Source organism: Oncorhynchus gorbuscha, linkage group LG11, assembly GCF_021184085.1.
Source record: "Oncorhynchus gorbuscha isolate QuinsamMale2020 ecotype Even-year linkage group LG11, OgorEven_v1.0, whole genome shotgun sequence".
Taxonomy (NCBI): Eukaryota; Metazoa; Chordata; class Actinopteri; order Salmoniformes; family Salmonidae; genus Oncorhynchus; species Oncorhynchus gorbuscha.
This window is the reverse complement of record NC_060183.1, coordinates 17659732-17675865: the sequence shown is the minus strand read 5'-3', so window position 1 is coordinate 17675865 and position 16134 is coordinate 17659732. Positions and strand designations below refer to the sequence as shown.

The window sequence follows — 16134 nt, the reverse complement described above, 5'->3', positions numbered from 1 at the left end:
AGAAGTCAATGACACAAAAGCTTAACAGTGAGAAAAACAGGCCCTGAATTTCTCTCCATTGTATCAATGGAAGTTTATTACAATATGTGTCTCATGTGAAGGTTCCTACTGGGGAGTCCAGGGGGAAGGTGAGTTTGGCCCCACCATTACGGACTGGTTGTAGGAGGGGACAGAGGGACCGCCTGCTCCTGAGGAAGAGGCTTTGGATCCAGGCATGGGACCCTAGTTTTGCCCTTGGAGTCTGGGACATCTCACCACCACCCACAGCACTTCACCTTTTACACGTCCATTTTTTTGTACTGCCACTCTGACCACCACTGCACGGTGGCGTGGACCTATAGGTGACCGTCCACCATGGAAGGACTCAGAGCTGCACTGAAACAAGCTTGGCACAGAGAACCATTTCTAGCTACAATATGCCTTGAAATTATGATTTGCAAGTCTAACAGTTGACCTCACCCTGCCAGTTGTGTACGAGAGCTACTGATTTAAGTACATTTTAATTGACTATCTAACCATAGAGGACAATAATGTGTTTAACATCCCTCGTGACGATGCTATTATGAAGAGTCAACATTGTATTCAGTATTGGAAGGATTGATGCAGCTGGCAGGCTGCACATTTAATTTCACTAGGCTAACTTTGAAACTCACAAGAACATATGCCGAAGATATGTGGACAATATTTAAATGTCTAACTTAAGCTGTCAATAAAACAATTTTTGTAAACGAATCAGTGCTTTAAAAAAATCAAGAGCTCAATAAAAGAAGCTGAATGAAGTTTCCAAAAACAATCCTTTATCAAATATTAAAACAATACAAGCTAATATCAATCGTAATGATAGATGTGCGCAATATAGTGAAACAGTTTCTATTGGTCATGTCACAGCAGCCAACCACACAGTCCCTCCCATTTACAGGCTGGCCACATATCCCGGTCATTCTAGGAATTCTAACTGGTGGCCATATTCGAGACAAGCAAGGAGGAAGTCCGCAGCTTCCAGAGCGCATGACCATGTTAAGTGATCTTAATGTTGGTTAAGCCGGGTGTACACTACACAACTTTCAGAATTAACGTCGCTGAGCCTCTCAAATTAAAAACCTCAAGGATCTGACCCATTTTTTTCTAATTCAATTTTCACCTAAAATGACATACCCAAATCTAAACTGCCTGTAGCTCAGGACCTGAAGCAAGGATATGCATATTATTAATTCCTTTGAAAATAATGTAGGAGAATAACACAGATCTGGTCAAATATTTTTTTGAACTTTTTTGTATTCTTTGAAATGCAAGAGAAGGACCAATGTATTATTCCAGTTTAGGTGCAATTTAGATTTGCCACTAGATGGCAGTCTGCAAAGTTTTAGACTGATCCAATGTGCTTAATTGGTTTGATACATTTAAGTACCTAGCTGTGCACTCTCCTCAACAATAGCATGGGATTCTTTCACTAGTAGCTACTGTCAATTGGACATTGCAGTTAGATTAACAAGAATGTAAGCTTTCTGCTCATCACGTTAGCGCAACCATCCCCCGGGGGGAGGACACCAATTCCGTAGAGGTTAAATAACCGCTTTCCTGTAGTTGTCTTGCCAACGTAGTGGTGCGCACTAAACGATGTGGCACAGACGGGGGTCAAACACTACAAGATAATTCACTTGTTTGAGGATTCTAGATACCACGCTATCTCGCAAAAATAATGTTATTAGATTGAATGTAGCTACAACGAGCTGTCTTAACAGCCTCAAACGTTTTCAGTCAGACTTTCACGCTGTAGCCAAATTGTATTTGTCCATGATTATAGACCTGTCTTTTGACACTATGATGAGTCACCTCGCATTGTTTGTCATTATACCCTGATGAAAACAGCTTGTCGAAACGTTGGACATAAATAGTTTTGCATCTGAGCTCCTAGAGTGTGCGGCTCTATTTAAGACTTTCACGCTTGCCATACAGAGTTGAAATATCTAGCCAACATTTTGAATTTAATAACATTGCTTGTCAACTTCAGAGCTGTAACGACTTGACGCGTTGGTTAAAGGGAAGTACAAACGCGTACTAATAGTATTCACGGATCGAGCACCAACACATTGTGTGATGCGAAACGTCATCTCACTGGCGAGCTCTCATTGGCTATTATCACCATTCTCAAAACTTGTTGCACATCTCACACTACACGATCATTGCTGGTTTTGTGCCGATATAGTAATATCCATGTTTGAAAATACCGATCTCAAAAACGTGACCGGGACAGCTATCGGGACCAAAATCGTGTAGTGTACACGCCGCTTTTTAGTGGGGAAATCAATGTGGGAGAGGTTGGATAATAGTAGAAAATACATAACTCTACTTTGCATTAGTGCCTGGTAATTAACAAATAGAAAACAGGTTAAAGATTTAACATAACAAGGCACATAGCAATGTTTTGACAATTCCTAATATTGACAGGGGCACTGCTCAGTAACATGAGCACCATAATCTAACTGGAGCCTGAATGGTAATATTGTTTATGTAATTCTGTCAGTCTCCAGACTACTCACCCATAGTTGGACAATGGCCAAGGCATGTGGTTATCTAGCTCGAACCTAGCCTTTGGTGGAAAGCTGTTCTTTGGCACTGAAAAAGTCCAAACTGCTTCTTCTGTGACTTCAATACAATTAAAAAGCACACACTTCACATCAACTTTGGACAACATACCTAACAGTACAAAAACAGTCAGTCCACAAGACAAGTAGACTATTAAAGACAGGACCATCAGTTCCCTTCACATGACAGTGACTGGAGGTCAGATTAAGGTCCCTGGACTCATGGGCCACAATAAACACCAAATAGTCCACTCCTCAGAGGCTAAAAGAAGTCTTCTGTCTACCCCACCATCCAGGGGCCAGGGCTATAGCAGTGATCATGGCCCATAAAGTGGAGATGAGAAACTGTCCAGCAGCGAGTAGTGGGAGGTTAGATGGTCATAGGGTCTCTTCTGGTGAGAGCCCGAGGGCATTCCCATATCAGTCCATCTTCATGGGGAACGTGGTTAGACGGCAGGAGGACTCTGGTCAACCAGTGACTGTGGGAAGAGGAAGACAAACCAACTCTGTAAGAACAATCATGCATGTTTCACAACAGCCTAAAAACAAGGCTTACCTTGTCTCCTCCACACCAAACAAAACTTTCCAATTGTTTATTTTCCCATAGTGGTATGGATTTCGGAACACCTTACAAAAGAGAAACAGGCTTTACTCACTAATTCTGAACTGGTACACCATGTTGATATTTTGGTAAACCCAGAGTCCAATAAGCCTCACCTTTCCTTTCTCCTTTAAACGTCTGATTTCTTTCTTGTTTATGTGCCTCTCCACACTGGTCTCTCCTCGAGTGATGAGGATAGCATGCCACAGGGTCAGACCTCCCAGAGCAACTGCCACCGAACTGCAGGGCATACAAACAGCGATCATGACCATCTGTCAATTGTACAGTCGTTGTGGCCAAAAGTTGAGAATGACAAATATTGAATTTCAAAGTCTGCTGCCTCAGTTTGTATGATGGCAATTTGCATATACTCCAGAATGTTACGAAGAGTGATCAAATTAATTGCAAAGTCCATCTGCCATGCAAATGAACTGAATCCCCCCCCAAAAAACATTTCCACTGCATTTCAGCCCTGCCACAAAAGGACCAGCTGACATAGTGATTCTCTCGTTAACATAGGTGTGAGTGTTGATGAGGACAAGGCTGGAGATCACTCTGTCATGCTGATTGAGTTCAAATAACAGACTGGAAGCTTCAAAAAGGAGGGTGGTGCTTGGAATCATTGTTCTTCCTCTGTCAACTATGGTTACCTGCAAGGAAACACGTGCAGTCATCATTGCTTTGCACAAAAAGGGCTTCACAGGCAAGGATATTGCTACCACTAAGATTGCACCTAAATCAACCATTTATCGGATCATCAAGAGCGGTTCAATTGTTGTGAAGGCTTCAGGGCGCCAAAGAAAGTCCAGCAAGTGCCAGGGCCGTCTCATAAAGTTGATTCAGCTGCAGGATCGCGGCACCACCAGTACAGAGCTTGCTCAGGAATGGCAGCAGGCAGGTGTGACTGCATCTTCACACACAGTGAGGCAAAGACTTTGAGGATGGCCTGGTGTCAAGAAGGGCAGCAAAGAAGCCACTTCTCTCCAGGAAAAACATCAGGGACAGATTGATATTCTGCAAAAGGTACAGGGATTAGACTGCTGAGGCCTGGGGTAAAGTCATTTTCTCTGATGAATTCTCTTTCCGGATGTTTGGGGCATCCGGAAAAAAGCTTGTCTGGAGAAGGTGAGCGTGGCCACGACTACCATCAGTCCTGTGTCATGCCAACAGTAAAGCATTAGGAGACCATTCATGTGTGGGGTTGCTTCTCAGCCAAGGGAGTGGGCTCACTCACAATTTTGCCTGAGAACACAGCCATGAATTAAGAATGGTACCAACACATCCTCCGAGAGCAACTTCTCCCAATCATCCAGGAACAGTTTGGTGATGAACAATGCCTTTCCCAGCATGATGGAGCACCTTGCAATGAGGCAAAAGTGATAACTAAGTGGCTCGGGGAACAAAACATCAATATTTTGGGTCCATGGCCAGGAAACTCCCCAGATCTTAATCCCATTGAGAACTTGTGGTCAATCCTCAAGAGGCGGGTGGACAAACAAAACCCGACAAACTGCAAGCATTGATTATGCAAGAATGGGCTGCCATCAGTCAGGATGTGGCCCAGAAGTTAATTAAAAACATGCCAGGGCGGATTGCAGAGATCTTGAACGGTCAACACTGCAAATATTGACTCTTTGCATCAACTTCATGTAATTGTCAATAAAAGCCTTTGACACTTATGAAATGCTTGTAATTATACTTCAGTATTCCATAGTAACATCTGACAAATATCTAAAGACACAAAGGCAGCAGACTTTGGAAATTAATGTCATTCAAAACTTTTTACCATGACTGTACTTAACACAACTCAAGATGAGGTCTATTTGAGAACACACACAGAACAGCCATAGCAGTTCACCACAAAAAACAGTTGACTAACTACTATAAAACCCTAAACTTTTAGCGGTTACAAATTTGTCTCACCTTGTCAGCACCCAAATGAAAATGACACCATTGTGGACCATCTTTTCCCTGAAGGAAAACAGTGCTGGTGGGGTCTGATAGTAGCTCTAGAAAGAACGCAAAACCAAACAATGTAAAGACCCTACATGAAAATCAGTTTAATTGTGGGTCTTGCACTGCAAAAATCCCAGCTTAAATTTTCAACCTACTTACGCACACTACTCCTCCTATACCGTTTAAGCTAGAAACTAACTTTAAAATGTGTAGAATGGCCTTACTCGAGTTGCAGTTCAATTAGTAAATGTGATATCAATGGGTATTCCACAGGGTTAAACTAGAGGTCGACCGATTATGATTTTTCAACGCCGATACCGATTATCGGAGGACCAAAAAAGCCGATACCGATTAATCGGCTGGTTTAAAAAATATATACATTTGTAATAATGACAATCAAATCTAAATCAAATCAAATTTTATTTGTCACATACAAATGGTTAGCAGATGTTAATGCGAGTGTAGCGAAATGCTTGTGCTTCCGACAATGCAGTAATAACCAACAAGTAATCTAACTAACAATTCCAAAACTAGTCTTATACACAGTGTAAGGGGATAAAGAATATGTACATAAAGATATATGAATGAGTGATGGTACAGAGCAGCATAGGCAAGATACAGTAGATGGTATCGAGTACAGTATATACATATGAGATGAGTATGTAAATAAAGTGGCATAGTTAAAGTGGCTAGTGATAAATGTATTACATAAGGATGCAGTCGATGATAGAGTACAGTATATACGTATGCATATGAGATGAATAATGTAGGGTATGCAACATTATATAAGGTAGCATTGTTTAAAGTGGCTAGTGATATATTTACATCATTTCCCATCAATTCCCATTATTAAAGTGGCTGGAGTTGAGTCAGTGTGTTGGCAGCAGCCACTCAATGTTAGTGGCTGTTTAACAGTCTGATGGCCTTGAGATAGAAGCTGTTTTTCAGTCTCTCGGTCCCAGCTTTGATGCACCTGTACTGACCTCGCCTTCTGGATGATAGCGGGGTGAACAGGCAGTGGCTCAGGTGGTTGATGTCCTTGATGATCTTTATGGCCTTCCTGTAACATCAGGTGGTGTAGGTGTCCTGGAGGGCAGGTAGTTTGCCCCCAGTGATGCGTTGTGCAGACCTCACTACCCTCTGGAGAGTCTTACGGTTGTGGGCGGAGCAGTTGCCGTACCAGGCGGTGATGCAGCCCGCCAGGATGCTCTCGATTGTGCATCTGTAGAAGTTTGTGAGTGCTTTTGGTGACAAGCCGAATTTCTTCAGCCTCCTGAGGTTGAAGAGGCACTGCTGCGCCTTCTTCACGATGCTGTCTGTGTGAGTGGACCAATTCAGTTTGTCTGTGATGTGTATGCCGAGGAACTTAAAACTTACTACCCTCTCCACTACTGTTCCATCGATGTGGATAGGGGTGTGTTCCCTCTGCTCTTTCCTGAAGTCCACAATCATCTCCTTAGTTTTGTTGACGTTGAGTGTGAGGTTATTTTCCTGACACCACACTCAGAGGGCCCTCACCTCCTCCCTGTAGGCCGTCTCGTCGTTGTTGGTAATCAAGCCTACCACTGTTGTGTCGTCCGCAAACTTGATGATTGAGTTGGAGGTGTGCGTGGCCACAGAGTCGTGGGTGAACATGGAGTACAGGAGAGGGCTCAGAACGCACCCTTGTGGGGCCCCAGTGTTGAGGATCAGCGGGGAGGAGATGTTGTTGCCTACCCTCACCACCTGGGGGCGGTCCGTCAGGAAGTCCGGTACCCAGTTGCACAGGGCAGGGTCGAGACCCAGGGTCTCGAGCTTGATGACGAGCTTGGAGGGTACTATGGTGTTGATTGCCGAGCTGTAGTCGATGAACAGCATTCTCACATAGGTATTCCTCTTGTCCAGATGGGTTAGGGCAGTGTACAGTGTGGTTGAGATTGCATCGTCTGTGGACCTATTTGGGCGGTAAGCAAATTGGAGTGGGTCTAGGGTGTCAGGTAGGGTGGAGGTGATATGGTCCTTGACTAGTCTCTCAAAGCACTTCATGATGACGGAAGTGAGTGCTACAGGGCGGGCGGTAGTCGTTTAGCTCAGTTACCTTAGCTTTCTTGGGAACAGGAACAATGGTGGCCCTCTTGAAGCATGTGGGAACAGCAGACTGGTATAGGGATTGATTGAATATGTCCGTAAACACACCGGCCAGCTGGTCTGCGCATGCTCTGAGGGCGCGGCTGGGGATGCAGTCTGGGCCTGCAGCCTTGCGAGGGTTAACACGTTTAAATGTCTTACTCACCTCGGCTGCAGTGAAGGAGAGTCCGAATGTTTTCGTTGCAGGCCGTGTCAGTGGCACTGTATTGTCCTCAAAGCGGGCAAAAAAGTTATTTAGTCTGCCTGGGAGCAAGACATCCTGGTCCGTGACTGGGCTGGATTTCTTCTTGTAGTCCGGGATTGACTGTAGACCCTGCCACATGCCTCTCGTGTCTGAGCCGTTGAATTGAGATTCTACTTTGTCTCTGTACTGACGCTTAGCTTGTTTGATAGCCTTGCGGAGGGAATAGCTGCACTGTTTGTATTCGGTCATGTTACCAGTCACCTTGCCCTGTTTAAAAGCAGTGGTTCGTGCTTTCAGTTTCACGCGAATGCTGCCATCAATCCACGGTTTCTGGTTAGGGAATGTTTTAATCGTTGCTATGGGAACGACATCTTCAACGCACGTTCTAATGAACTCGCACACCGAATCAGCGTATTCGTCAATATTGTTATCTGACGCAATACGAAACATATCCCAGTCCATGTGATGGAAGCAGTCTTGGAGTGTGGAGTCAGCTTGGTCGGACCAGCGTTGGACAGACCTCAGCGTGGGAGCCTCTTGTTTTAGTTTCTGTCTGTAGGCAGGGATCAACAAAATGGAGTCGTGGTCAGCTTTTCCGAGAGGAGGGCGGGGCAGGGCCTTATATGCGTCGCGGAAGTTAAAAGTAACAATGATCCAAGGTTTCCACCCCTGGTTGCGCAATCGATATGCTGATAAAATTTAGGGAGTCTTGTTTTCAGATTAGCCTTGTTAAAATCCCCAGCTACAATGAATGCAGCCTCTGGATAAATGCATTCCAGTTTGCAAAGAGTCAAATAAAGTTTGTTCAGAGCCATCGATGTGTCTACTTGTGGGGGGATATATACGGCTGTGATTATAATCGAAGAGAATTCTCTTGGTAGATAATGTGGTCGACATTTGATATGTGAGGAATTCTAAATCAGGTGAACAGAAGGATTTGAGTTCCTGTATGTTTCTTTCATCACACCAATGACAACAATACGGAATTGACACTTATTATGTGTATAATGAAACATGTTCAATTTCGTTTAAACAATGCAAAAACAAAGTGTTGGAAAAGAACATAAGTGCAATATGTTCCATGTAAAAAAGCTAACGTTTCAGTTCCTTGCTCAGAACATGAGAACATATGAAAGCTGGTGGTTCCTTTTAACACGAGTCTTCAATATTCCCAGGCAAGATGTTTTTGGTTGTAGTTATTATTGGACTATTTCCCTCTATATCCTTTGTATTTCATTAACCTTTGACTATTGGATGTTCTTATAGGCACTTTAGTATTGCCAGTGTAACAGTATAGCCTCCGTCCCTCTCCTCGCTCCTCCCTGGGCTCGAACCAGCAACACAACGACAACAGCGTTACCCATGCAGAGCAAGGGAAACAACCACCCCAAGGTGGTCACACCAGCCTCATCTCGGGAGTTGATAGGTTTGAAGTCATAGATAGCGCAATGCTTGACGCACAACGAAGAGCTGCTGGCAAAACGCACGAAAGTGCTGTTTTAATTCATGTTTACGCGCCTGCTTCTGCCTACCACCGCTCAGTCAGATACTTGAATGCTCAGTCAGATTATATGCAACACAGGACACGCTAGATAATATCTAGTAATATCATCAACCATGTGGAGTTAACTAGTGATTATGATTGATTGTTTTTTTATGAGATAAGTTAGCTAGCAACTTACCTTGGCTTACTGCATTTGCATAACAGGCAGTCAGTCTCCTTGTGGAGTGCAACGAGAGAGGCAGGTCGTTATTGCGTTGGACTAGTTAACTGTAAGGTTGAAAGATTGGATCCCCCGAGCTGACAAGGTTAACCCACCGTTCCTAGGCAGTCATTGAAAATAAGAATGTGTTCTTAACTGACTTGCCTAGTTAAATAAAGATTAAATAAAAAGGTGTAAAAAATAAAGAAATACATTTTTTTCGTAATTAAATCGGCGCCCAAAAATACAGATTTCCGATTGTTATGAAAACGGCCCTAATTAAATCGGCCATTCCGATTAAATCGGTCGACCTCTAGGTTAAACCACCAACCACAAAAAGCCTAATCACAAACAGTAGCTGGGTTAACAAAGGAGTACATCCACGGTTCTCAGAATGTAACTAGTGGCAAATCAGCAAAACTCTAGATCCCAAGTCTGTAGCCAAGGGACCTAGAACTAACTACCAATCACATGGGACTTTGCCTGGCTTGAGGAGAGAGCTGCAGTCTCACTGGGCACATAGAAGGCCCCAAACTACACATTGAGACGATTGCCTAATTTTTGTCAAATGTTGATTGTTAATTGACAGTGGGACCCAGTGTTGCCCAGTGGACCTTTGCAGTCTGTAGTACTACCCTCTACAAATTAATCTGCAGTTTTAATTTTGGTCAACACACCAGGGCCCGGTTTCCCAAACAGCCTTCAGATGCTTTTGGAAAACCAGGCCCTGTTCTGAGTGCTGTGATTTCAAGAACCTTTTGTACTACATGGCCAGACTGAGAAGCAGTCTGTCGCCTACTCTTATCACTGGCTCCCTCTGTGGCTCCCCATTCACACTGCTAATGGATCAATGTCAATACACACACTCGTTATATCCCAAATCGCACCCTATTCCATATGTAGTGCACTACTTTTGACCAGGGCCCACAATGCTCTGGTCAAAAGTAGTGCACTATATATAGGGAATAAAATACCATTTGGGGGACAACAGCCAAATGCAGGAGAGAAGTTAGTGCCGTTGACTAGCTAAATCAGAACTCATAATAGTGAGAAACTATTGACTAGACTGGTTATGGGTTATCATCATAATACCTCTGTAGCTAGAGAGAATTTATCACACAGCGATGGAAGCATTTGTAAAATCTAAAACAGTGAGGTGTTGCCTAAGAGCCATAGAATCTGTTACTATATAAACTCCCATCTTACCATGGTGGACTGATGTCAAAACAGTAATTGATCTTGATCCCGGAGACTTTAAATTGCATTAGACAAACAGCCATGAGCCTTCTCAGTGGACTTGACAAGAAACAAGTGCTGTTAATGTTTCATCTGAGGTCTTTGATTCCTACATTCCAAAGCCCCCATGGCGCTCCGTTAGCCAGCTTTGCTTGGCTGCTGTTTTTTTTGCCTGTCTCTTTAGCTAAACTTGCGGCAGCTCAACTTGACACCATGTTCAGAATGTATGGCCTTTCGCTTACCTATACGACAAGCCCACGCCTCACCTAGCACATAAGAGGAAAAATGTGGCAAAGACATGCCAGACTCTATCCAAACAGTCATGAACCAAGCGGCCTCACTCAATCAGGGTGTTTGGTCCACATGTCAATAACAAGGCATGATTTACGCGGAGGGCAGTACTCCGAATACTCTTTGAAAGTCAAAATGTCAAGCCTTCTAGAACCTCTAAGAAGCTGACATTCTTCCATCTGTTGATCTCCCTCACCTCGACAGCGTTGTAAGCCTCTATGAACATGTCTTTGCAGCTGACGCTGCAGTACATGCAGCCCATGGTCATGTACAGGCAGAAGGAGAAGAAGTAGCGGTGGTTAAAGTGGCCCACACAGTTGTTGAGCCAAGCTGGCGTCACAAGGCAAGTTAAGGTCAAAGTTAATGGGGCAGATCTAACAAAGATAAAAACATTTTGGAATGCGAGAGATTATTCAATTGAATGACTGTCCCCCCTTGGGTTTTAACATGTATTAAATTCAAATAAAAAGATTACACAAAAAAAAGGAATCTGACAGATGAGATGTTGAAGACTGTTTGTGGGTCTCGATATAAAGGATACGACAGTGGTGATCCATCTTCAGAATACACCTGGAATGAAAGAAAGTCACTCATTGTGATTGACCTGTGCCATGGACTAGAGCTAACCAGTAGAGGTTTTGGATTTCTTGATGACATCATCTAACGACCGACAGAGAGTCCTTAACTTACGTATTGCAGATGCTGCAGTGGTGAGTCCTGGCTGGTTTGGGGACGATGCATTTCTTACAGATGGTCACTGACGGTGTATCACTTTTAACCTGAGAAACAAACCCCCAAAAAAAGGAAATAGAAGACCGTTATTTCACAACCACACCTAAAACTGCCTATTGCCTGTGTCTTCACAAAACCAATTTTCTGCAGGCATTAGAGCAGGCTCCTCACCTGTGGTGGGTGTCCAGGGGAGGTGGTGGTGGCCTTGTAGTAGTGGAAAAGGACCATCATGAGGACCCAGTGGCCATAGGTGAGGTGCCAGATGATCCACAGCAGTGGGTAGGTGTTGAGGATAACAGGCAACAGGCACAGGTAGACAACGACCACCACAGAGCTGGTGAGGGCAATCACCAGGCACACAAATACCTGGGAACAGAGGAGAGGAGGACACGGACAGAGGGAACAACTCATGAGGGAGCGTGAAAGGCGAAAAAACTGTGGGAAAAAAAATGGAAGAGCAAAAAGGTTAATGTAACCAAACATGGGATATTTAATTAACTTTCCTATATTGAATTAACTACATTAAAACAAAGCTATTTGAATGTACATCTACAGACAGGGCAGCAGATAGCCTAGCAGTTAAGAGCGTTGGGCCAGTAACCGAAAGGTTGCTGGTTTGAATTCCCAAACCAACTAGGTGAAAAGTCTGTTGACGTGCCCTTAAGGCACTTGACCCTAACTGTTCCTGAAAGTTGCTCTGGATAAGAGCATCTGTTAAATGACTCAAATGTATATCAAATGTATCAGAAAGGTGATCTATTGACTTACCACCCCAAACCAGCGAGTCACATTGTCCACAATCCAGTAGATTGGTTCAAAGACACAATCCAGGTAGGTGTCAAAGTTGGTGAGGCTGTTGAAGTAGAGGGAGTTGAGCAGCAGCTTCCAGTAGCTCCACAGCTCTCCTAGCTTCCTCCGGGGCTTGCTGGGGCGCACCCCTCGCTTAGGACACAGCCGGCACCAGCACAGACAAAGGCTCATCATCCTGGAGAACTGCCACCTCCAGCTGCGCATGGCCCAGTCTTCCAGAGACACACAACACAGAGGCAGGTGGAAAAACTACTACGACCGGAAAGAAGAACTTGGAATGTACAGTCATCCATATTGCAGATTATTTCATCGACGTCACTCTCTGAGAAATACAACCCACGGTTGAGTGGTGACACTCCCAGCTCGACACATACTGCGACTTCGGAGACCAGGGTTCAATCCCCGCATCCACCCTTCCTAATGTGTTCTTCTCCTCACCAAGATCCTCCATTAATTCTAATCTGTCTAATAAAACATGTGTACAATACAAAGAGGGTGGAATTCTACTCTCCTTAAAAAAAGAAAACTTTAGAACCTCATCTTATCTCTCAATTAAAGGGATACTTCAGGATTTTGGCAATGAGGCCCTTTATTTCCCCAGAGTCAGATGAACTCGTTGATACCATTTTTATGTCTCTGCGTGGAGTTTGAAGGAAGATGTTAACAAGCGAAATTGCTAACTGCATTAGCTTGCGAAACTACCGCCATCTTCCTTCATACTGGACACAGAGACATAAAGATGGTATCAACGAGTTTATCCGACTCTGGTGTAGATAAAAGGCCTCGTTGCCAAAATCCTGAAGTATCCCTTTAAATGTTTAAACAACCAGCTCTCCAGGACCTAGAGAGACATCTGCTCAGCGCAGTCTTCCTCTCCACAGAGCGAAGACAGGGCAATAAAGTAATTAAAACCAGGTGAGTGCCGTTCCCAACGGAACCAAAGGATGCATGTTCAGAAAACGGGACAGGGCTATCAGGTAATGAGTGCGTCCACTCTCACAAAACTTAGACTGTTAATAATTCATTAGAAATACAGTTCTGTTGCCGAGCCTTCTATTGAAAGACCTTGGGTATGCAAAACCAGTAACCTTATAAGACACCAAAAGCCCAAGGATGAATTTCCTAAGAGGGGAATAAGTGGACAGCCATTCGGGGCATCAATTTCATGAAAGTGAGTATTAGTTACACTGATAAGGGGGAAACATTGGTTAGGCTCTCCAGTACACTAAGGCCATACACATTTTGTTCAATGTTTTACAGATTATTTTTGTTGAGTTGAGGCGAGGGAACAACAAGACCGAAGTAGACCATCTTGTTAACATACTATAGCAACCTTAGTTCAACATCCAGCGACCAAATATTTTTGCCTTTTTGGAGGCTACATTAGGCAAGGTTCAGCCATAACTTGAGGGGGAAGTGGTTTCCCTCTTCACCGGAGGCTTGGGGACATCATTTTTCACTTTAATTGTGCAATTTCCAGAAAAGCGAAGAGAGGCATTCATTCCAACTTTTAATTACATTTGTATGGCCTAATCATCAATTATAATGCTGGGACCTTCACTGTGGCCAGCTGTTTGGCCTACAACTGCCCCCTCGGTTGTCAATATGCAGAGTATGTAATCCCTCTTTACAACCTGCACAGATAGAATGACAGAAATCTAATAATGCCAACAGGTGACCATGAAGTCACCCAGTATTACGTATGGCAGCATGCCAGTCAGAAAAGCTGCATGGAACTGGAAAAGATTAGGGGTGATTTCCTGCCAAATCGACAGGCTGTTGTTGACTACCTACCAACTACACATGAATTTCCAAAAGGTAGAGTTCAGAGAGACATATTGGAACAAACCAATATGAACTAAATGTGAACATGCAAACAATCTCTAAACCTGATCATCACCATCAGAAAGCTCGTTTTTCCTCAATCTCAGATTAACCCCTTAATTCTCAGTTTTAAAACACAACAATTAAACTCTTTAAGGCAGTGAGGGCAGTCTCTATGGCAACCTCCAAACCTGCCCAGCAAAGAAATAGTCTCCTCTGCTCTGCCAGGGTAAAAAGCCTTGCCCGGTCTGTCCCTGAAACAGGCTTAACATATTTGTGTGCAGCACAGTCCTTGCAACTGGCAAGCTGCACTGACAACTCTAAACAGACACTTCAGTCTGTCTGTTGCTTCGGGTCAAAACTTTTCTTTCTCTGTGCCATTGCTGTCTCTTCGTTCAGACCTCAGGGTAAACATTTACACCGGTGTTGACAGCACTGGGCCCAGGGAATGATGGAGTTGTTTATTGGGGTTATTGTACTCCAGAAAATGGCATCATTCTACAATCCGAAAGGATGCAAATGACATAGTCACATATTAAGAAAACCATCCGCAAAATAGAATGTTAATGCAGTCAGGACTGAACAGTACGTTCTACATCCTAAAGTACTACATTTCTATTATCACATTCACACCATCAACACAATATTTGGAATGTCTGCAGCTCTGCGCTGACTGCACAACGAACATAGCCCTAACTTCTTTCTAGTCTTCATTTGACAGGGTTCTCTAACGTTAAAAAGGGGCAATATGCAGTTACTACATACATTTTGGACATCAATTAATTACATTTACCAATCAATTATTGAAGAATTTCACTTATAAATGTCTCATTAGCTTGGTTCAACTGTCGCACCCCATCCCGAACCATTACTCAAATGTTTGAAAACAAACCCTATACAGCCTCAACGTGGTTAAAACGATCATTTTGATGCCATGGATGGCTCAGTCATTGTGTCCATAGCTCTGCTGATTAATTTGAGATTGAGAGTTAACATTTCTCCAGACCCCAGACCCATCTCTCAGCCTTTTTCCCGAATTTCACGAAAAAAGGTGGCAGGACTAGGGGGAGTATGTTTCTTGTTTCAACCTCCGATTGCCGCTTTAAGGCACAGACAAGCATACTCACTGTCATGATAATATTTGTTGCCGCTGGCTACCACAAACGACAAACAATGTTGATAGGGTGCCACCAGCCTGGCAATCTTGATTGCTGAGTTTTCCGCTGGCAGGCCGCTCCATGACATTTGATTACAATCTGAGATGTGTGTTGATTGCAAAATATTACCATTTTATGATGGCTCGCTAGCAGCTAGGTATGATAACTAGCTGGCTAATTAATAGTACTGACCCCATTGATAAGCCAATAATCAAAATATTTCACTCACCTTATCTTCCGAGAAAATAGGACCAGCTAGGTTAAATGCATTGACATTCAAGTCATTATAACTGTGAAATGTTAGCTACACTCAAGAGATTTCGCAAAGTGAGCAAAACATTATAAATCGCGCGCGGAAGCAGACTATCTTATTTTCTTGTGTCAAAAATCCTCGAGACGTCGCGCCCCTTCGGACATGCATTGGATCTTGGGAAATGATTTTTTTTTTTTGTACATTTCAACATGTCAATAAAAACCGTTCCCTGCTAATCTGTTGATTGATTCAAGCTGCGCTACATCATCCATCCTTTTGGGATTTTCATGTTTAATGAGTACCATAAATGATATCTGGAAACATTTCTTATTAGAGGAGAAAACAGCGTTGTCTCAAAATTGGTTCTCCAAGCAGGAAGTAGAGACGTCATATGACTAGAGAGATACGGCATCTGTGCAGATGCCTATTTTCTAATCAAAAATCGGTATTTGCAGTTCTTTAAAACTTAAGAGTATAAACATCACATTGAAATAACATAGCTAGATGCATAACATCAAATTCAAATGCGTGTACTTGCCTGATCTTGCTGGCATGATCTTGCTGTCATAACTAGTCAGAAGCCGTCAACTTTTTTTCTTTTTTTTTTCTCGAAGTCAGCTTTCTAACAAACAACATTCAGCATCAACGTATAGTCTCCACCCGGCACAGCCAGAA

At 43.4% G+C, this 16134-nt stretch overlaps 2 protein-coding genes across 5 annotated transcripts in view; one reads left to right on the top strand and one right to left on the bottom strand.

Annotated features, from left to right (window-relative positions):
- The window catches only part of LOC124048199 (MMS19 nucleotide excision repair protein homolog), a 25312-nt gene extending 24532 nt beyond the window's left edge, over positions 1–780 (top strand). For both annotated transcript variants that reach the window (XM_046368726.1, XM_046368725.1), the window contains exon 31: positions 102–780. In XM_046368726.1, the coding sequence (XP_046224682.1) occupies positions 102–132 (31 nt within the window). In that variant the 3' untranslated portion in view covers positions 133–780. The remainder of the gene's footprint in view (positions 1–101) is intronic.
- On the bottom strand, positions 776–16134 carry LOC124048200 (palmitoyltransferase ZDHHC16B-like). Of its 3 annotated transcripts, none has more exons than XM_046368728.1 (10): positions 15998–16134; positions 12184–12437; positions 11587–11781; positions 11374–11462; positions 11225–11253; positions 10880–11013; positions 5110–5195; positions 3303–3426; positions 3142–3212; positions 776–3064 (listed from the first exon to the last, which is right to left on the bottom strand). In XM_046368728.1, exons 1-10 carry the CDS (start codon positions 16011–16013, stop codon positions 2956–2958), a joined length of 1107 nt encoding a protein of 368 aa, XP_046224684.1. In that variant the 5' UTR covers positions 16014–16134; the 3' UTR covers positions 776–2955. The 3 variants fall into 3 exon arrangements, with proteins under 3 accessions (XP_046224684.1, XP_046224685.1, XP_046224686.1); XM_046368729.1 differs by lacking the exon at positions 15998–16134 and adding an exon at positions 15436–15976; XM_046368730.1 differs by lacking the exons at positions 3142–3212; positions 15998–16134.

Excerpts from the sequence above, each read along its gene's own strand:
- LOC124048200 (XM_046368728.1), bottom strand. Across the intron at positions 11,782-12,183 it reads TGACTCGCTGGTTTGGGGTG|GTATTTGTGTGCCTGGTGAT; the intron begins GTAAGTCAATAG and ends CTCTGTTCCCAG. Across the intron at positions 3,427-5,109 it reads TTCATTTGGGTGCTGACAAG|TTCGGTGGCAGTTGCTCTGG; the intron begins GTGAGACAAATT and ends TATGCCCTGCAG.